At 41.2% G+C, this 22,654-nt stretch overlaps 1 protein-coding gene across 1 annotated transcript in view; it reads right to left on the minus strand.

The window, feature by feature from the left end:
• Positions 1-698: 698 nt before the first annotated feature.
• The window catches only part of adcy9 (adenylate cyclase 9), a 116,448-nt gene continuing 94,492 nt past the window's right edge, over positions 699-22,654 (minus strand). The window contains exons 3-6 of the mRNA XM_048609731.1: positions 11,254-11,358; positions 10,368-10,567; positions 3,380-3,482; positions 699-764 (exon numbers count right to left, since the gene is read on the minus strand). Coding sequence (XP_048465688.1) covers positions 699-764; positions 3,380-3,482; positions 10,368-10,567; positions 11,254-11,358 — 474 coding nt within the window. The remainder of the gene's footprint in view (positions 765-3,379; positions 3,483-10,367; positions 10,568-11,253; positions 11,359-22,654) is intronic.

Below are 22,654 nucleotides of genomic sequence, written 5' to 3' on the forward strand. Positions count from 1 at the left end.
CAGCGTACTTGTTTAAGACTGGGATAGCCACAGGAGACTCCTGCGGTACCTGTCTATCTATCCTACCTTTCCTAGAGGTAACCCATCTACCCAACTGTACCTGTGGTTTTTTTACCTTCCTGAAACTTTCATCCATCTCACCCCCCCAGCTCCTGTAAACTCCTGATTGTCTCTAACTGCCACTCCAACCCACACATACAATCCAATAGGATTCGCAACCAAGCACACTTATTGCAGTCATAATCTTCTAACAGTGAAATTCTCCCTCATCGCCCACATCCAACAGGAAGAGCACATCACTCTGCTGAAGGCCATCTTTGCACCTTAGCAATCTAAACAGACCAAGAAAATAGCACAATCTTGCTGCTTGAAAAACACTGCTCTAGGATAACTTGGTACCTATGCTTTATATTTTATAAAAGTTTAATATAGACACAGATCTCAATAAAACAAACAAAATAAAAATCCACCCTACTCATTATTGTAGATTTAAGAAAAAACAGAGTATGGTTAAACTGAAAAAAAAAACACTTAGCTGTTCCCTTCCTGTGAGCAGCCCCAATACTGAGATTTCTCCAAGGTCAGCTGTGAACTTCATTGTTTATTTTTCTTAGATCAAAGTCCAGAGATGCTTGTACAGGCAGATGACTGGTGGCAGTTTAACCGGATGGTGACCATGCCTCAGCCGAGGCAAGAGGTTAAGGCGAGTCCTTCATGATAACCTTAGCTGGTGTAGTATTTGAACGCACGCTATTCACGTCACTCTGCACCAAAAAATCAGTTGTCCAGTCAACTGAGCTAATCGAGTCACGACATCAACAGCATTACCTTCATCAAGCCTGTTGTTACCTCTTCAAAAAAAGACGCTAGGAAGTTAGTTAAACATGATTTCCCCTTTCTTCCTTATCAACCCACCTTTTCCCATGTAATTGCTAATTCTATCCCAAATAATTGTCTCAATATTTCCCACCACTGAGACCTCAGCAAATCTGTGAAGCATCTGTGAAGAGAGAAACAGTTAATATTGAGTCCACTATGACTGGTCTTCAGAAATGAAAGTGGTTGGAAGATGGTGGTTTTTTTATCCTGTTGACAGAAGTACAGGACTTAGTGGAATAAATGATGAGGGTGCTCAACGCAAGCTGGAGGAACAACAACTCATTTCCCAATTAGGTACATCACAGCCTCTAGGATTCCACATTGGGGTTCATACTTTGGAGTGTGAACTCAATCTCCATCTCAACTCATTTGTCTCTCCAGGTATGCTGCCAGGTTGCTCCAGCATTCCCTATTTTTATTTCAGACTTCCAGCATTTGCAGTATTTTGCATTTACATGGTAAGTTGAATGTCCAAAGTATCTGACTCAAACTCAAAGTTGGGAAGCCAGAGTTGGTTCCAGTAGCCATGTTATTACTCATCAGACATTTCAATTCCCCATATAATTACAACATAGTATTGGAACATCCACGTGGTCCTGGCACCTATCTTCCAAGGTCTCTGATTATCCAGAGAGAGATCTGAGCCATTATTTCAAACTTATTTTGCTATTTTACACTCACCAAATGAAGCAAATGACCCAGTCTCAGTTTGTTTAACATTCACGTCTAGATCAAAACAGCTAGGGATCCAGCAATGAAACTCGTGATATGTCACTTGACACAGACTTCCAATGACAAGAGCAATCTTTGACCATTATCCACTGCCACCTGCTATTAAGCCAATTTTGGATCCCATTTGCCAAACTGTCTTGGATCCCACAGTGTCTCTTACCTTCTTGAATAATCTGCTTTGCAAGACCCTGTCAAAAGCCTCACTGAAGTCCACATCCACTGCATTACCCTCATCCACACATCTCATCATCTTCTTGAAAAACTCAAACTAACCTGCCGGAAATGATCACTCATTGACAAAGCCATGAGGATTATCCTTTGCTGCTGGAGATTAATTCTGTCACTCATTTTTTCCAAAAGGTTCCCTACTGTTGATATCATATTTGTTGACTTATAGTGCCTCAGTTTATCCTTCCCACCATGATTGAACAATTGTTTTTTTTCTTTATTCATTCACGGCATGAGGGAGTCACTGGCTAGGCCAGCAATTATTGCCAATCCCTAAATCGCCCAGACAGCAGTTGAGTCAACCACATTGCTGAGAGTCTGGAGTCACATTTAGGCCAGACCAGGTAAAGATGGCAGTTTCCTACCCTAAAAGGACATTAGTGAACCAGATGGGTTTTTCTGACAACCGGCAATGGATTCATGGTCATCATTAGATCCTTAATTCCAGATATTTATTGAATTTAAATTCCACCAGCTGCCATAGCAGGATTCAAACCTAAGTCCCACAGAACATTACCTGGGTCTCTGGATTAACAGTCCAGCAATAATACCACTAGGCCATTGCCTCCCTTAATGATAACACATTGGCTGTTCTCCAATTATCTGGAACCACTCACATTTAACAGGATTTGAAAATTAATTTCAAGGCCTCCTCCATTGCCTCTCATAGCAGCCTGAAATGCATTTCAGCTGGGTCTAGTTATTTAGGCAATTTTAAGTCTGCTAAAACTTCCTCCATCTCAATTGCAATTTTTTCCAAGTTTATCATAGTCCTCTTACCTGAGTTCGAGGCATACAACGTACACTGTTATTCTGAATTGTGCATACAATAGTCATTTAAAACATCATCTATGTTTTCTGGTCCTAACTACAGTTTGCCACTTAGATCCCTCGTTATCTTATTCCTAATATGCCTATAAAATGGCACTGGATTTTTCTTTATTTTACCTGCCAGTGATTTTTCATGTCCTCTACGCTTTCCTAATTTCTTGTTTGTCCCCCAAAAGTAATCCCTTGCATTTTATACACACCTCAACAGCTTTTGTTGTCTGAGCTCTCAATATCTACAAGCTTCCCTTTTTACCCTCATCCAATCCTGCACTTTCCTCACCATCCACTGTTCTCTGGAACTGAAGTTACACTCCATCTTTATGGAACATGATGACCCACACTTCTAAATATTCCCTTTACGAAAGACTCCCCCTGCTCCAGTGTAGATTTTCCTGCAAACAGCTACTCCCAGTCCACTCATCTTGGCATATTAACATCAGTGTCTATCCCAAATCAATTCAACTGAACTGTCTGCTAGTTCATGACTAGGTTTCAAAAATCCTACCCTAAGTCAAGAGTTGAAATCAAAACTGATTTTAGTTTCTAGCAAAATATGCCATCAATTACACTGTCACTCCACAGTGAACACAACTGAACAGCAGAAATTGTTTTAAGGGATTACCTTACTGGTTAGAAGAAAAGGCAACACGACAGAAACACAAACAATCCAATTAATCAGTTCATCAATGAATGCAGGATATACCCATACCTCATCTTGATAGCTGCCCCTATAAGCTTTCTCCAAGCCTGAGTCCAAGAAATTCAGGCTGAATTTGTTAATAGGAGGTTTGAAGAAGTATTCGTCCATTAATCTATAAATGGAGAAAACCAGATCCAATCAGAATTAGTGTCAAAAAAATCAAAACTCATTGACAAAAACTTGTATCTGAACATGGGAGAGGAGACAGACTTGTTAGAAAGACAGACAACTGCTATTTTAAAAATTAAAGAATCATACAACCATAAAGCACTCTGAAGTCTTAACTGTTTCACAGACAACGAATTGTACTTTTGCTGTTGGTTGAGGGAGAAATGTTGACTGAGACACCTGAAGAACTCCACTGTTCTTTGAATAGTGCTATGGAACCTTTTGAATCTACTTGCAACAGACAAATTAGTCCTTGACTTATCATTTGATCTAAACAATGACAGTACAGCACTCCCTCAGGGTCAGTATAGATTACTGTTTCAAGTTATCTGTAGGTTCCAAGGAATGCGCTCCCAATGGGCCAAGCAGGAATTAGTGAATTTCCTAAAAACATGGCGAGATGAAATCCTCAATTTGATTTGTTTTAAAAAGGGAGCAATCTATTTCTGGTTAGAATTATGAAACAGACAATTCCAATGTTGCAAGCTGACAGCATTCGAGTTTGACAAGCAATAGCAAACGTGTTTATAGAGAGAGAAAGCAAGTGAGGGAAGAGAGGTTGGAGCATTAGAATAGCAACAGTGGGCTGTACCTGCTGAGAAGGCAGCTCAACTGCATTGATTGCCTTTTTGGAGATTCTGAAGGGTGTACTGCAGCTGGATGGCTATAACATTACAACTCAAGAGGAAGTTTACTAATTATTGAGGATGCCAAGTTTGGCCTCATGCTTCAGAAGAAATCCTAGGCAATGATAAAGTGGGAAAGTTGCTGGCTGTGTTGGGGGAAGCCATGACGGGCTCAGAAGAAGGCAGTGAACATCACTATCTCAGCACAGCACACCTAGATGAGTGAGGCTTGAAAAACACTCAGGCAGTACCTGGCAACTGAGCAGTATTGGAGCTCAGTGGCAGTTCTAGCTTGGTGAAGCTAGCTGTCAATTAAAAGCTGCAGCTTGAGAGGTTGCTTGAAGGCGAGATTGGATAAAGTGAAGAATTGTGATCCCTTGTGAAGTTTAATGAGCTTCAATAACTTGCCATTTCAGTAACATCGGGGACACTGCTGAGAAATTAGAGGTCTATATCTTGATGGCACTTGCTATTGGATATGTATTGTAGTGTGTTAAATAAGAGGTTATTACGCATATGAACCATGTTAATTTTGAGTCTAAGAATACGTTATACGTGCAATCCAGATTGTAATACTGTTCTACAGTTGTAAAATAAAGTTTGTTGTTGTTTGTTCAAAACTGTAGAATCTTATGGCTTATTCTCTTAGTATGCTACCTGTACCTTCCACCTTGTCTACTTTAAAAATACACGAGTCTAGCCAAATCATATCAAGTTTGAGAGTCTGGTCCACCAGGCTTATAACGCGATCAGCAACAACTGTTATGGTATATAGAGTGACGGAGGTGCAGCATGTAGTAATGGGAGTTGAAGGTTTTCCTCTGCATTCCTGATTTCTTGTCAGTATTTAAGTGGAGAAAGACATGGAAGTTAGGGAACCTGGGGAAATAAATGTTGATGTCTTGAAAAGAGACCACATTGCAGAACAGGTGGTGCTAGAGGGCCATAGGTAGATAAATCCCTGAGACGTGATCAAGTGTGTCTCAGGACATTGTGGGAAGCTAGGAACATTGCGGGGTCCTAGTGGAGATATTTGTATCATTGACATCCACAGGTGAGGTGTCGAAAGTCTGGAGGCTAGCCAAAGTTGTGCCTTTAAGAAATGCTACAAGGAAAAGCCAGGGAGCTACAGACCAGTGAGCCTAACGTCAGTGGTAGGTAAATTGGAAGGAATTCTGGAGACAGGATCTAAATGAATTTGGAAAGGCAAGGACTGATTACAGATAGTCAGCATGGATTTGTGCTTGGGAAATAGTGCCTCACAAATTTGATTTTTGTTTTGAAGAAGTGACCAAGATAGATAGATGAAGGCAGAGCAGTAGATCTTGTCTGCATGGACTTTAGCAAGGTGTCTGACAAGGTTCCACATAGTAGACTGGTTAGTAAGGCTGGATCACATGGGATCCAGGGAGAGCTAGCCAATTAGATACAAGATTGGCTTGAAGGTAGGAAACAGAGGATAGCCAGGGACAGCAGGGTACGACTGTAAGCGAGGCAGGTAGAGGGATCCTGCAATCAGGAACAGAGGAGCCTTAGCTCTTGACCTTGTTCAGCAGGTATGAGTTACTTGCTCCCTGTGTGGATGAGGAAAAGGGCTGCAGGGAGGATGAGCCAACTGACCACTGCACCGTGGTACCGGAGGCCATTAAGGGGGGAGCAGAAAGACAGGTGGTAGTTGTAGGGGATTCTACAATTAAGGGGATAGACTGTATCCTTTTTAAGCAGGATCGCGAGTCCCGCATGGTGTGTTGCCTGCCCGGTGCCAGGGTAAGGGATATCTCTGATCGGCTTAAAAGGATATTGGAGCAGGATGGGGGAGGATCCAGTTGTTGTGGTCCACGCTGGAACAAACAACATAGGCAAGACTAGGAAAGAGGACCTGTTCAGAGATTATCAGGTGGTAGGAACCAAATTAAAGAACAGGTCCTCAAGGGTTTATACGCGCCGGATTACTGCCTGAGCCATGTGCTAATTGGCATAGGGACATGAGAATAAGGGAAGTAAACACATGGCTAAAAGAGTGGTGCAGGAAAGAGGAGTTCCTTTTCATGAGGCACTGGCATCAGTATTGGAACAGGAGAGGTCTGTCCCGTTGGGATGGTCTCCACCTGAATCGAGCTGGGACCAATGTTCTAGCAAAAAGGGTGGGGAAAGAGGGAAGGGAATGGTGAAAATTGCCCCAGTGGAAAACAAAGCAGCAGGTTAACATCTGTAGTGGTGGATTCAACTACATGGAAAAATATCAAAGAAATGACAGGGAAGGAGAACTCAGGAGAGGTTCTTAAAGTCTCCAGCACAGACACAAATAGGACAGAGTGTTTGGAAAGGAGTAGCAATCAAACACTGGAAAAACAAATGAAAGTGAGAAGAGGGAGGGTTAATACAGGACTGAAGGTGTTATATCTGAATGCACGCAGTATAAGAAAATAAGGTAAATGAGCTTGTGGCGCAGATCAAAACTGGTAGGTATCACGGAGACGTAGCTGCAAAGGGATCAGGATTGGGAACTGAATATCCAAGGATATACATCCTATCGAAAAGATAGGCAGGTGGGCCGAGGGGGTGGAGTTGCCTTATTGGTGAGAAATGAACTTAAGTAAATTGTAAGAAATGAAGTAGAGTCAGATAGTGTAGAATCTGTGGGTAGAGTTGAGGAACCGCAAAGGTTAAAAAAACCATAGTTGGAGTTGTGTACAGGCCTCCAAACAGTAGTCAGGAGCTGGGGCGCAAGATACACCAGATAGAAACTGCTCTCAATATTCCAAATGTGGTCTGGCCAAAGCCTTACACAGCCTCAGAAGTACATTTTTGCTCTTGCGTTCTAACCCTCTTGCAATGAATGCTGACATTGCATTTGCCTTCATAACTGCCAATTGAAACTGCATATCAAGCTTAAAAGAATCCTGAATTAGCGCTCCTAAGTCCCTTTGTGCTTCAGATTCCTGAAAACTTCCCCCATTTAGAAAACAGTCTATGCCTCTGTTCTTCCAACCAGTGCATAATCTCTACTTTCCTACATTGTATTCCATCTGCCACTTCTTTGCCCACTCACCTGTGCTGGTCCTTTGGCAGCCTCCCACCTTCTTCAATACTGTCTGTCTGTCCACCTATCTTTGGGTCTTCTGCAAACCAGGCAACAATGCCCTCATTCCCATCATCCAGATCATTAATTTATAACGATGAATAGTTGTGGCCCAAGCACTGACCCCTGCGGGCTTCCACTAGTCACCAGATGCCATCCTGAAAAAGACCCCTTTATCCCTATTGCCTTCTGCCAGTCAATCTTCTATCTATACCAGTACCTTGCCCATAACACCATGGACTCTTAGCTTATTTAGCAGCCTATAGCTTATTAAGCAGTCTACTGTGTACCACCTTGCCAAAGACCTTCTGGAAATCAAAAGTGATCATGCCCACTGGCTCTCCTTTGTCTAACTTACTCATTACTTCCTCAAAGGATTATAACAGATGCATCAGGAATGACCTCTCCTGACGAGGCAGTGTTAACTCAGCCCTGTTTTGCTACACACTTCCTAGTATTCTGTAATCGTGTCCTTAATAATGTACTCTAAAATCTTGCCAATGACCGAGGTCAGGCTAACCGGCCTATAGTTTCCTGCCTACTACCTCCACCCCTTCCTAAACAGGGTGTTAGTCCTCTGGAACCCTCCCCAACTCTAATGATTCCTGAAAGATCACCGCTAATGCTGGTATAATCTCCACTACCTCCATCAGTAGGCTGAGATATGGACAATCTGATCTGGGTGATTTACCCACCTTCAGACTTTTCCGCTTCCCCAGCACCTTTTCACTTGGTGATGGCCACTACATTCACCTCTGTCCCCTGACTCTCGAAGTTCTGGTATGCTGCTGGTGTCTTCCACTGGGAAAACTGATGCAAAGTACCTATTTAGTTCCTCTGCTATTTCTTATTTACCATTATCACTTCCTCAGCCTCATTTTCTAGTGGAATGATGTCCACTCCTGCCTCTCTCTCATCTTTTAGATATCAAATAAGTAGTCTTGCAATCTTCCTTTAGATTACTAGCTAGCTTACCCTCATATTTCATCTTCTCCCCCCTTACTACTTTCTTGGTTATCCTCTGCTGTGTTTTAAATCTTCCCACTAATCTTCAGCACATTGTATGCTTTCTCTTTTGCTTTTATGCTGTCCTTGACTTCCTTTGTCAGTCATAGTTGCCTCGTACTCCCTTTCGTATCCTCTTTCTTCCTTGGAATGGATTTCTGCTGTGCCTCCCAAAACGACCCCCCATGAAACTCCTGTCTTGCTGCTCCATCATCTTCTTTGCCAGGATCCCCTTCCAATCAACTCTGTCTAGCTCTTCCCTCAAGTCTTTGCAGTTACCTTTACTCAATTCTAATACTGTTGCTTCCAATTCCAGCTTCTCCCCCTCAAACCGCAGGGTGAATTCTCACATTATGGTCTTTGCCCCTTAGGGGTTCCTTCACGTTAAGCTCCCAAATAAAGTCTGCCTCATTACATATCAAATCCAGAACTGCCTGTGCCCTAGCAGGCTCTACACAAACAGCTCCAAAAAAACCTAAAAGAACAGCTGACTATGGTGTAGCAGGTAAAAGTGGAGGTGCATTGGATGCCAGAATTAGAGTGCAGCAGGTTACACAGATAAGAAACAGAGATGCAATGGAGGTATTTGAAAACAGAATTTTAATGTTAAACTCCTGATGATCTGGGCACCAAAGCAGGACAGTGATGAGTTAAGATGCGGACAGAAGAATTTTGATGAGCTTAAGTTCATTAAGGACTGAAAATAGAAGGTCAACCAGAAATCAACACAGAAGAAATGAATCTAAATGAGAGTAAAAAGCATCAAAATCCAAATCTAAAAAGCAGTTATTCACTGGTCTAACAAACTTTACATTCAATTAATTAAATTTTCTTCACAGCTTTGGATAGGCTCATGCACTTTACAACTTTTAATATGTGCACAAAAGACACAGACAAAGGTGCTTGCTTGTCAGGTAACTGGCTTCCCTTTACAAACTAGTAACTAGGTCTGAGCAACAGGACATGGTTATTTTATCCAGAAGAACCCAGGACATGCTACTCAGTTTCTCAAAGGACAATGATCACAAAATAGCAGAGTTGGGTTCAAATTTCCAGGGAAGGGGAAGATGATAGATTGCAAAAATGTTAGAATCGAGCAAGAGAAGTTTTTTTTCAAAAATATTCATTCTTAGGATCTTAACCTTGCTGGCAAGGTCAGCATTGACTGCCCATCCTAATTGCTCTGGAAAAGGTGATAGCTGGTTTCTTGAGCTGCTGCAGTTCAACTGGTCCATCCACAATACAGATGAGGAGGGAGTTCTAGGATTTTGACCCAGTAGTACGTGCCCAAGTCAGGGTGGCAAGAGACTTGGAGGAGAACCTGTAGGTAGTGGCATTCCCAAACATCTGCTCATCCTTCTAAACAGTAGAGGTCACAGGTCTGGAATTCACTGTCAAAGCAACCTTGGTGAGTTGCCAGTGCATTTCCTAGATGCGACAACGCCTTCACTCTGTACCAGCAGTGGTAGGATGAAATATTTAAGGTAGTTGTTGGGGTGCCTATCATGACAGCTGCTCCATTTTAGATGGTTTCCAGTTTCTACAGAATTGTTGGAACTTCACTCATCAAAACAAGCAGAGTGTACTTCATCCCATTCCTGACATATAAATGATAACTTATTAGTTCTAACAAAAAAATATTCTTGCTCACAAATGAATGCCAACATGTCAGAATTGTTAAGTCAGTACAGTTCAGAGCAAAATGTTGGGACCATGGAACTTGAACTACTCCTTCAGTCAGCTAAGCACAAAGGCAAAAACTTCATACCAGTAACTAAAAAGTTGAAAGAAAGCAGTGTTCTATTCTTGCAAATGGTTAAATGCCTTCTACTTTGCTAATAATTAGCATAATATGTCAGAGGCAGCTTTAACAAAATATGGATAGGAAGCTTCTGTCCACTCTATATGGCAGGGGAGCTTCATAATTTACAATGCAAGTCAACAAAATGGATGCGAAGCTGCACAAATGTACCACTTGCCCTGACTCCAAAGGAACAGGCCATTGCATCCCTCAAACCTGTTCAGTCGTTCAATTACATTACAACTAACCAGTACCTCAACTTCATCCACCAGTCTTGATCCGTAACACTTAAAACACTCGCCTAACAAAACATACCTGTCCTCCTTAATGACGCTGACAAACTGAGCATCTGTTTTCTCCCGGATCTGCTTGGAGCGTAGTGGAAGCAGTCCATCCAGCTGCCTCTCACTCTGCAGCATTTCAAACAGCGATGTCTGGCTGTTGTTTAACTTTTCTTCCTCTGGAGGACTCAGTAGACCATTTTGGGCCTTCAGACTTCGCCCTGCTGATGGTGCCTACATGAGAGAAAAGGCTCCATGACCTCACCACTTCACAGAACAGAAGGGACTTTTAAATGGTGTTACATAGTTAACCTGATCTTTAATAAACTTTAGTAAACACACCCAATGTGAAAATATGGATTGTACTAAAGATGCTGAAAACATTAAATATATTACAAGCAAATGGTCTTGATTACAACTTGCAATCAATGCTTATTAAGAAATAATCCTAATAATCCAAACAATTCTAGCTCCAGATGGGGGGAAAAAGCCATTGTTGAAACATTTCCACCTTTTAGTCAGGAATTATAGAAGTCAAATCTGCAGCACAGAGATAGGCCTTTGGACCAAGTAATGTGTGCATTGTTTATGTTTCACATGAGCTTCCTCTTACTTATCATCCAACCCTACGAGCATATTGCTAGATTATTTTCTCCATGTATTTATCTAGCTTCCCCATAACTTATTACAAGCCATTACACAAACCATTAACTAAGATATTCCACAAGACACAAGCTTATGGCAGTGTGGTATTACCATAGAGCCCAAACCTAAATTCAGATGGCAAATTACACAATTGCATACAAAACAAAATAATCAATTTTTTTTAAAATTTGTATTTTGTGCAAGATTTGCTATCCATCATAACAATTCTGTAACACTGCTGTGATATAGGGCCTAAATTTGTTTTGGATTAGTACCTTGGGATTTTTGCGCTCATCTTGACAACCATTCTGCACAGCAGTTTCTTCTGTGCTGGTGCTGGATCCAGGAATGAGCATGATATTACAGGATGGACACATGGGCTGAAAAACAAAATACAGGATACTGATTAGAAAAATAGGTTAAATAAAAAAAGTATGGTTTTTCTAATAAATCTGCTGAGAGACGTTATTACATACCTCTGGAGCAAGTGGGACTTGAACACAGGCTTCCCAGTCTAGGGGTAATGACACTATCACTGTGCCACAAGAGAGCCCCAACAAGCCTTAAACAATGTTCAGTGCTCATGTAAGGCTCAATTCAACTGTCGCTCAGTTAATAACTAGATAGAACAAGACTTCATTCTCTCTAGTTACATATAGTTTCTATACCTAGTTTCAGTAGGAGGTTAGTTGGTTAAGAAAATATTAAATCATCTAGGGTTTCAACAATATATCAGCCTCCACACTCACCAAACTATGAAGGGGTATGCTGTGACTTCCTTTACGATTGAAATGATAACACTCATTGTTTAACTTGCACATAAGGCTGGCCACCCTCCTTTTCCAGGGTATGTTATTAACACACATTACACAGATTCCTCTTAGAATAGGCAGGGAAAATCCTGCACTTTAATACAATCCAAAATACTCTTTCTGGTTAACAGATGAAACAAAAAGGACTTATGATTTTTGTGCTACATTTCTGAACATTTATACTAGTTCTCAAATTTTGTTCTGCATAAAGCTTACAGCAGTGTAAAAACAATTTGCAGTGTAAAAACAATATCATTACGGAACTTTATACTATAATGAAAGTATTTGTAAGCCACACAAAAGAGAACAAGAAAGAATGCAGTTTTTCATTTTTGCCAAACAACAGAAAATATTTTCCTACATTGAAGCTGAAGTAGAAACATACCACAGTGGTGTATTACCCCACTCTTAGCATTGTTCATTCTTTTAAAGTTCAGCTGTAAGGTTTAAAAAAATCAAACCAAATTATATTAGGTCTTCGATCACTTAGTTGCCCATATTGCAGTGTGAATCATAGAATTGTATGGTACAGAAGAGGCTCTTTGGCCCATCAAGTCTGCATCAACATTGTTGAAGACAATAGCAGGCACTGAGCACTTAGTCTGGACTAGATTCAAGTTTCTTGGTCACTGAGTGAGCTAACCCAATTAAACCATGTTCAATCTAGGACACTGTGTAATCCAGGAATCTTGCTAATCAAGCGTGTGTGTCTTGGGCAGGATTTTCCAAGAATAAATGCAAAATGAATGATTACCTCTATTTATTAACCTCTACAGTCCATTAAAAAAAACAAAAAAAGAACTGCGGATGCTAGAAATCTTAAACAAAAACAGAAATTACTAGAAAATCTCTGAAGGAGGGTCACTGGACCCAAAACATTTACTCTGATTTCTCTCCACAGTCCATTTAAAGATTGGTCAAATATCAGGGACATGTTCAGAATATTGGAACACTAGTACAAAACAAAACTCCCACACGAAACAGACTTGCTCTCCATCTACACTTGTTACCCTACAATCCAAATTCAAGGGGAAAATAGAGTTTGTCAGGCCAAAAAATTCAGCTCACAAGGCTCAAGATGATTTAGGCAGGTGACACTGTTCAACTTCAAGCAAATCATGTCCTTAGATACACAAAGGACTGGGCTCAGAAACTTATCCATCCTGTTCCAAAATAGAAATTTAGGATTCTAGATGCCTCCACCCAAACCAACATCTGACATGGAGGTTATTCTCTTGTTTATTTCTAGCACAAATAGGTCATGTCTATTTACTGGAAAAATCAATTTTAGAAATGTCATATTACGTCCACAGAATCTAATGAAATTAAGGATGCTGTCATCAGTTGTTGCTTGGTTTGCAGATCATGGAATCATACAGCACAGAAGAGGTTCTTCAGCACAACATCAAGTCTCCACCACACAAAACACACTATTAATTCTACTTTCCCACACTAGGCCCATAGCCTTGGATGTTACGACACTTCAAGTGTTCATCGAAGTACTTCTTAAAGATTGAGGTTTCCCACCTCAACTACCCTCGCAGGCAGCACATTTCAGATCCCCACCAACTTCTGCATAAAAATGTTTTTCCTCAAAACCTCTCTAAACCTCCTGCCTTTCACTTTAAAATTATGTCCCCTTGTGATCGACACTTCAACTAAGGGGAACAACTGTTTTCTATTCACTTTGTCCATGCCTCTCATGACCTTTTGCACCTGTATCAGGTTCTCCTCTCAAACTTCTCTGCTCCAAGATAATAACCCGAGCTTATCCAGCCTCTCTTCACAGCTGAAATGCTCTGTCCCAGGCAACACCCTCCAGTGCAATCACATTCTTCTTATAGTGTGGTGATTAGAACTACACCTTATACTCTACCTATGGCCTAACCTAAGTTCTGTACAATTCCAACATGACCCCTCTAGGCCAAGATAAAGGCAAGCATCCCAAATGCCTTCTTAATTATTTGACTGACTTGTGCTGCCAACTTCAGGGACGTATGGACAAGCACCCCAAGATCCCCATGTTCCTCTGAGCTTCCGAGTATTTTACCATTCATTCACTACTCCCTTGTCTTGTTCCTTCTTCCAAAGTGCATTATCTCAGATTTATCAGGGTTAAATTCCATCTGCTAATGATGTGTCTGACCAATCCATTTATGTCCCTCTGTAACCCAACACCTTGCAGTTGTGCGTTAGACCTTAAAAACCTAATACCTTCCTCCTCACTCTTAACCACCCAAACAACCTTTGTATCATCTATGAACTTACTTTCATCCATCCCACATTCTCACCTATGTCTACTCAGGTCCCGATTGTCTGCCATGGGTCATGTGACTGAATAAGCTAATTTCCCCACCTCCGGATCCACGGACACGTGGGGTATTGGAGTGATCCCTTAATAATATTATGAAATTAACAGGTCAATGGTAAACAAAGATAATAGAGAAACGTGCTATCAGAAGTCTCATGTTGTGGTCTGTTGTTACAGGCCTTCATGTTGACATTCCTAAGCCAACATGTCATCTCATACCCTCTTATCTATATAATTGTCCGACAAGGTTTAACAAGTTGTACCCAGCATGAAATAAGGTAAAAGATGTCCCCTGCCAAAAAAGGTATGGTATGGGCAGGGCGAGGGAAAATAACAGAGCTTTTCGAATAGATAACTGATGCAGGGGGAAAAACAACCCCTACAAATAAAGTATATTAACAGGTGCTCAGGGGTTGGGGTTCATTCTTTAGTAGGAAGGTGCCTTCTGGAGGAAAATTGAGGAAAAGCAAGGAAAAAAGCGAGGGGCTTCTTAACACTGGTAGAATGCAGAAAGCTGTCAGCTCAAACAATAGAGACCAACGGCAATCTGCACCAACTATCTGGCTTTCTCAAAGATCATTAAAATCAGCCTCACCCGCCACGGTTCATATACTTTTTCTGGACTTAGATCGCACATCATATCTGAACGGTTGTGTCTTAATAAACTACATAATAAGTTCTTGATTGCCTTTTTAAATACTGCACAACTCCCAAACTCAACCTATACCTTATGTCTAGGACAGCCTACTAGTAAGTAAGATCTAGTGTACACTATTTGTTTCCTTTTCTTTCCTTATAAAATTCCAAAGGAGGTAACTGCAGGGAGGTTCAGGATGTGCTAGATAGGATTTTTTTTTTTTTTTTAAATTACTATATGGCAAGATTCTATCAGGTTGGAAGGTACCAAATATGGCAGCAGAAAAAAAAATAGAAAACCAGGAACTATAGGTCAGTTAGCCAGAGTTAATGGGGCAAATGCTGGATTACTATTAATAAGGAAGTTTGACTATGATTGAGTGCACTGTATGATCAGAAGAGTCAATATGATCTTTTGAAAGGGAAATGACATGTGATAGATTTATTGGACATTTTTGAGAATGTAACAAATACGTAGTGAGGAACCAGTAGATCTAGAATACCCTCAGTTTCCAAAAAGCATGCAATAACGTGCCAAAGATTTTATAGGCAAGATGAGGATGTTTGCAGCTAGGGACAGAAGGTAAAGTCTCTACAGTCTTACCAGATCATACGGGTGCTCTTTCATTAGAGAGAGACGTATGGTGGTGGTTGAAGCTAGGGATCACCATGCCTCAGGCAAGGGGAAAGATTGAGGAGGAGAGGCCTTCATAGAAACCTCAGAAGGTGCAAGAATTTAACCTACGCTGTTGACGTCACTCTGCATTACAAATCAGCAGAGGGTGGGTTAAAGAATAGGCATAAATTAGGCATTTTCAGGTCAGCAAGCTGTGGCTGGTGAAATGTTGCAGGAATCAATGCTAGGCTTCAGTTAAAAATACTAAAACTGTGAAAAGGGACAGAGAGTAATATATCCAAGTCTGCTAACGATAAAAAGCTGTGCAAGAATGCAAGCTCCGAGTAAGACACAGGGAGGTTGCAAAGAAAAATGGGCTAATTGAGCACGCAACAAGGTAGCAGATGAGGTATAAGATAGGGAAGTGTGATGTTATTTACTCTAGTTGTAAGAATAGAAAAACAGAATATTTTAAAAAAGCATGAAACTTGTTGCTCTTAGAAACTTGGACATACTTATACAAGAAACAAAGTTTGCATGCAATTATGCCATGCAATTAGCAAGGCAGATTACATCGTCTTTATTGCAAGGGGCCTGAAGCACAGGAATAAAGTAATCTTGTAACAATTGGAGGACCTTGAGGCCACACCTATGTGCAATTCCAATAGTCATATTTAAGGAAACTATACTGTAGATGTTACCAACATGTCAACAGTTCAAAGCCTTGAAAACTCCCTTCTAAAATGGAGATTAACTTATGTACCAAGTATAAAAGTGAACTGCAGGCGTGAATGGTCGCTCTTTCGAAATATCACCAGGATCCAATGTGATGTTAAACTCCAGTGCAGCCAGTGTTGCCTGTTTGATCCTATATTCGGAGTGAACAGAAGTGTGGCACGCTTTGGTTCAAAAGGTGTTCAACTTGTATACCAAGTATATGCAAAAAAATTTTGTGTCTAGAAAAATTTGAATTGCAGCATGTTAGACAATCCAAGTACTGGCTTTGGAAGCAATGTAACAAAGGCTGAATTAAATTTGTGCCGAATGAAAGGGTTGTCCAATGAGACAGGCAAAGTAAATTAGGTTCATATTCTCTGGAATTTAGAAGAAAAAGGTGAGCTAATGAAAATACATGATTCCTAAGAGTGCCCTTATGGCAGAATGGCAGTGTCCCTACCTCTGGTCCAGAAAGCCTGTGTTTGGTCCATCAGCTCTTGAGGTATGTCATAACAACTGATTAGGTTGATTTAAAAAAAAACTAATTGGGCAGTCTCCTGATGCAATTGTAGTTTCCCTGCCTCTGAGCTCGAAGGCCTGGTTTCAGGATCCACCTGCTCCAGGGTGTGTCATTTTTTTAAATCAACCTGTTAAAGCATGTTATATTTACAAAATTCTGAAGAGGGCTCTTGTGGCACAACAGTAGTATTTCTACCTCTGTGCCAAGAGGTCTGAGCTCAAGTCCTACCTGCCCCAGACATGCCACAATATGTCTGAATTAGTTCGTTAAAAATATCTACAAAATTCTGAATGTTTACAGTCTTACGACTAGGAAATCTAAACCATGGAAATACAATCTCAAGATTAAAAAACATTTAGGACTGAGAGGAGCTTTTTTAAAATCAGAACAGATTTTTTTTATTCACTTATGGGGCGTGGGCTTCTGTGGGTAGGCCAACATTTATTTCCCATCCCTAATTGCCCAGAGAGCAGTTAAGACTCAACTACATTGCTGTGGGTCTACAGTCACATTAGGTCAGACCAGATGAGGAATGATTTCCTTCCCTGAAGGACATGAGTGAAACAGATGGGTTTTCCCAACAACCAACAATTGTTTCACTATCATCATTAGACCAGGGCACATTGTCCAGGATACAATCCTTCACTCAAGATGGAGGAGGAGTAGGGTTCCTTACTAGAGCTCGATCGCTCAGACAGCTTTTCTTTCTTTTCTCACCTTCCTCTCTCTCTTTTGGTTGTTTGATCTTTGGAGCTCGGTTGTGGCAGACGATAAAAGTTCATGGAATGGTGATAATATTGCTCTGGATAAGCTAACCGGAAACAGTAGACAAAAGTGGAATAAATAAATAATTTACTTGGTTCTTTGACCTGTGGAGCTCGGTTGTTGCAACGACAACTGCAGCTGGGGGACTTTGATGGTCAGCCACAAGGCAGATGGATATGGTCAGCAGCAAGGGATTCATTGATGCCTAGAGCTGGATTCTGCAGTGACTTACATGTAGGCCAGGCCATGATGGCAGTTTCCCTTCTTAAAGGACATTAGTGACCCAAATGGGTTTTTCTTGTCAATCGACAATAAATTCATGGCCATCATTAGACTCTTAATCCCAGAAATTTTAACTGAATTCAAATTCCACCATCTACTATGGCAGAATTCAAACTGGGGTCCCCAGAACATTACCTGGGTCTCTGGATTAACAGTCCAGCAATAATACCACTGGGCCATCACTTCCCCTGGCAGTGGATGGGGCCTGGCACGGGCCCAGATGGCAATGTGGTAGCACAGAGGCAAAGGGTGGCAAAAGGAGTGGTTGGTTGTGAAAGATGATGGAAGCAGCGAAGCGGCAGTCACACCGAGACCTTGCAGGCAGTGGCAGGCCCGAAGGTCAGTTGTAGCAGTTGGTAGCAAGAGCCGTTAATGAAAACAGGTGGTTCTTAGCCCAGCATGGAAAAGCCCTTCTCACCACCAGCCATGTGATGTCTTGGTGCTTGTTGAAATGTTCTGGCGATGAGGCGTTCTGCCAAATATTTAACAGCATACTCAGGGAACAACCCAACAGAATCCACCCTCCTTTTCCAACAGGGTCTCAAGGATGCCATGTGCTGTCCATTTCTTGGTGGACTTTGGTCAAAGGTGCTTTTCTTTGCAAATTTCTCCACAACGGACAAGCAATACCTTTATTGTACAGAAGGTAACCATGTGGCCAGTTGCATTTATGCTGGCCAATAAAGAGCTATCAAGCATCAGCCCATTTTGCACCGCTTGATCTGGATGAAACGGCACTTTAAAGGCTTATCCAGGTATGCTTTAAACATAGTAACTGTTTATGCCCCAGGACCTATTCCCCTCATCATATCCCCTCAGAATTTATAATTCTTCTGTTAAATCTCCTCTCAATTTCCTCTACTCCAATGAAAACAACCCCATCCTATCCAATGTAGTAAAAACAAGAACTGCAGATGCCGGAGATCTGAAATAAAAAAATCCAACTGATCATTCCTAATGGCTAAAATGCTCCATTCCTGGTAACATCCTTGTACATCTTCTAGTACAATTACATCCAATAACATCTGGCAATGTACACAGTACTATAGTTGTGACCTAACCACTGTTTTAGACAGTTCAACATTAACCTCTCTGTTCATGTATTCTGTATTTTATGGAATAAAGGAAAAAGTCCATCTGCTACCATAACCACAATTTACCAGTCCTGTTATGGTTGCGTTTCTGATCACGCACTCCAAGTTCATTGTTCTTCTACATTCCAGTCTTGTCCCATTAATGACATAATGCCCTCGCTTTGTATTCCCTGCTCAAATGTATAACTTCTGACTAACTCCAATTTACAACTTTACTGTCCACCTGAGCAGTCAATTGATACCTTCCTCACTATTGACCATACAAGCAACCTTATAAATATCCTAATTGTCACCTTATGCTTAAGTCTAAGGCATTGATGCTTAAAGCGACAAGAAATGAATACTGAAAGAAAGCAAAGTATTGGAAATACTCAGGTCTGGCAGCTTTTGTGGACACAGATACAAAGGTAGCGCTTCAAGTAGGTTTTGACTTGTGGTGGGGGCGGGGGGGTGGGAGAGGAGAGCAGGCCCCATGGGGGTGACGGCATGTGGAAAAAGTCGTCCCTTGGTGCCTCCTCAATCGTTCCCCTCTCGCCCTACTATCCTGGGAAAAAGACACTGACTATTCACCGTATCCATGAACCTCATGATTTTATAAATCTTTATAAGGTTAAATCTCAGCCTCTGACACTCCAAGGAAAACCGTCCCAACCTTTTCGGCCTCTCCCTATAGAGGAACTCACCAATCTCTGCAACATCCTTCTAAATCTTTTTTGAGCCCTTTCAAGTTTAACATCATTCCTGTAGCAGGGAGAACAGAACTGAACACAGTATTCTAAAATATTCACCAGATTTGAGGAATGTTCAAAGATTGGAAAATAGTTAATCTAACTCTATCATTCAAAAATGAAGGAAGATAAAGCAGGAAATTACAAACCAGTTAGCTTAACATCTGTCAAAAGGGAAGATTTTAGAAGTTATTATGAAAGATGCTACAACAGGACTCCTGGTTAAGTTCATGGTAATCAGAGACAAAAAGGAAATAGCATTTAGCTAAATTAGTGGAATTTTTTGGGGAAGTAATAATGCTGCATTTAAAGGGGAACCAGTGGATATATTGCACTGGAGATTTCCAGAAGACATTTGGTAAGGTGTCACAAAGATCATAGCAGACGATAAAAGCTCATGGAATGGTGATAATATTGACCTGGATAAGCTAACAGGTAATAGTCGACATAAGTGGAATAAATGAATAATTTATTGGTTACAAAATACAAGTGGTGTGTCAGTGAACAGTGCTAGGACTTCAACTTTTTATAAACAACTTGGATGAAGGTACTGAAGATGAGGTAGATAATTTTGATGCTAGGTAGACAAGTAAATTGTGGAGAGAGTATAATGAGGATTCAAACATATATAGATAGGATAAGCAAAGATTTGGCAAATAGAGAACGATGCGGAAAAATGTAAAATTGTCCATTTTTGCAAGAAGAATAATAAAAAAAAGCATATTTCTTAAACAGCAGGAGATTGCAGAGCTCAGATGCAGAGGGATCTGGGTGCCCTAGTGCACAAAATGCGAAAGGTTTAGTATGCAGATACAGCAATTAGAGAACTAGAAAACGTAACAGAATGCTAATGTTCATTGTGAGGGGATTTCAATAAAGCCTCAGGTTGAATTAAATTACTTGCATTTGCACAGCTCATTGGATCTTCCATTCAGAGGCCAGTATTTGCTGGTCATTAGTGTATAACAGCAAAAGCAGGAGAAAAACAGCTTCTGATGAAAGGAACATCTTGCAGAAACTTCCAGTTATACTCCCCGTATTTGGAACATCAGCATTGAAGGTCAAATAGGGCCCCTTGGAAGGCCATATTGTGATTCGTCAGCCAACTGTTGTAGATAGTGTTGGGAGTGAATGCTTGAGATGGTGAATGGAGTATTGATCAAACAAACTGCTTTGCCCTGGTTAGCATGTCAAGTCATGATGTACTCCCCCTGCCCCTCAAGACTTGGAGCCATCGCAGTCATTCTCCTCCAAACTTGTTTTAATGCACTCCTATTTTGTTATTAGAATTACCTCATCAGTGATCAGAGTAGTGACAAGATAATAGCCTCCTTTTCATTCCTTCCCCATGATCTTCAACTCCACTTTCTCTCCCATTTCTTATCCCAGGTCCCAAGAGCTAGATTGATTGACTACAATACTGCTGGTAACTGACTTTCCTAGTCTGTATGGCCCAGTTGACAAAACAAGTCTTCAGGGAGTACGGTTGATGTGTTTTAATTCCTTACTATGAATTTGTACACACATTAAATGACTTACACACAGAAAAAAAGAGTAAGAATGCTAAAAAGATAGAAATAAAACCATTATTCTAAATAGGTAAGTTTTCGCTGGGCGAGATTTCCTATTTAATTTCTCCTTATCCTTGGAGGAGAGCATGGTAACAGCCAAAATTATACACAAGGCCTCCAAAAAGATCACAAGATTCTTTTTTATTACGTAGAATATGCAGTTTGACATCTACACACGACTCACTCAAAAATCAACTTCAGCAACTTTTGAAAAGTAAGAAAAAAAAAATCACCATTTGGAATTACTCCAGAATACATGTCAAAGGAGGTATATGCAGCTGGCTTGATTACTATTTTCTAAAACTTGGCCCTAATTTCTAGCATTTCACCTTCACATATATTCTCTCAGTTAACATATTCCATTTTAAATAAATTCTCGTTCTGTGAAGTTTTAGGTGTGCTCATAATGATGAACATTTATAGTGGACAGGAAGACTTACCTAAAGGGCCTTTTTACAAAAGCAAACTTTCATTAGTCCAACTTAAATAATAAAGCATCTCAAGGCAGTTTGCAAAGACATAAATTTGGATTAAGATCCAGATACAATCCAATCAGGCTAGGAGGAAAAATAGCTATTAACAGTGACTGTCAGGGGCTAACAACTTTGCACCACCCATTGGGTTGGGGTAAGAACATGGGAGGTGCTCTGCTCCTAAAATTATTGAGCTCAATATTGAGTCCAGAAGGCGAAGGGCACCCAAGCAGAAAATGAGGTGTTGTTCTTCCAGCTTGCACGGAGCTTGATTGGAGCACTGCAGCAGGCCAGAGACAGAGACAGAGACATTGGTCAGGGAAATCTATGGGGTGTTGAAAAGGCAAGGAACTGGAAGCCAGGGTTTTGCAGACAGAACATAGGTACTCCACAAAGCTGTCACCCAGTCTGCACTACGTCTGCCCAATGTAGAGGAGACTGCATTGTGAGCAGCAGAATACAGTAGACTAGATTTAAAAAAGTGCAAGTAAATCGCTGCTTCACCTGGAAGGTGTGTCTGGGGTCTTGGACAGTGAGAGAGGTAGAAAAGTAAAAAGGACAGGTGTTAAAACTTCTGCAACTGTTGTAGGGGGAGTAGACTAAGGTGTCCTGGAGCAAACAGTCCCTGTGGAGGGCTGACAAGGGACAAGATGGGAATGTGCATCTTGTGGTTGCATCCTACTAGAGGTCATGAAAATGGCAGCTAATGATCCTTTGGATGTGGATGCTGATGGGATGGTAGGTGAGGACAAGGGGGACCCTAACGCTGTAGTGGGAGGGAAGACATGGGGTGACAGCCAAAGCGCAGGAGATGGGCCAGGCACAGCCGAGGACATCGTCAACCATGGCAGTGGGGAATCCTCGGCTGAGGAAGAGATAGACTTTTCGGATTTGTCCAAATTGGTATTATTGAAACAGCTGTGACGGAAACGGAGGAACTGGGAGAATAGAATAGAGTTTTTATAGGAAGCACGGTGTGAGGATGTACAGTCATGGTAACTGTGGGAACTGGTGAGTTTGTAGCGTATATTGGTGACCAGCCGACCCCAAAAATGTCAAGGGAAGGGAGGAGTCAAAGACGGACCAGGTGAAAGTAAGAACGGGGTGGAAATTGGAAGGAAAATTGATAAACATTTCCAATACTGGATGAC

This window comes from Rhincodon typus, chromosome 21, assembly GCF_021869965.1.
Source record: "Rhincodon typus isolate 14 chromosome 21, sRhiTyp1.1, whole genome shotgun sequence".
Taxonomy (NCBI): Eukaryota; Metazoa; Chordata; class Chondrichthyes; order Orectolobiformes; family Rhincodontidae; genus Rhincodon; species Rhincodon typus.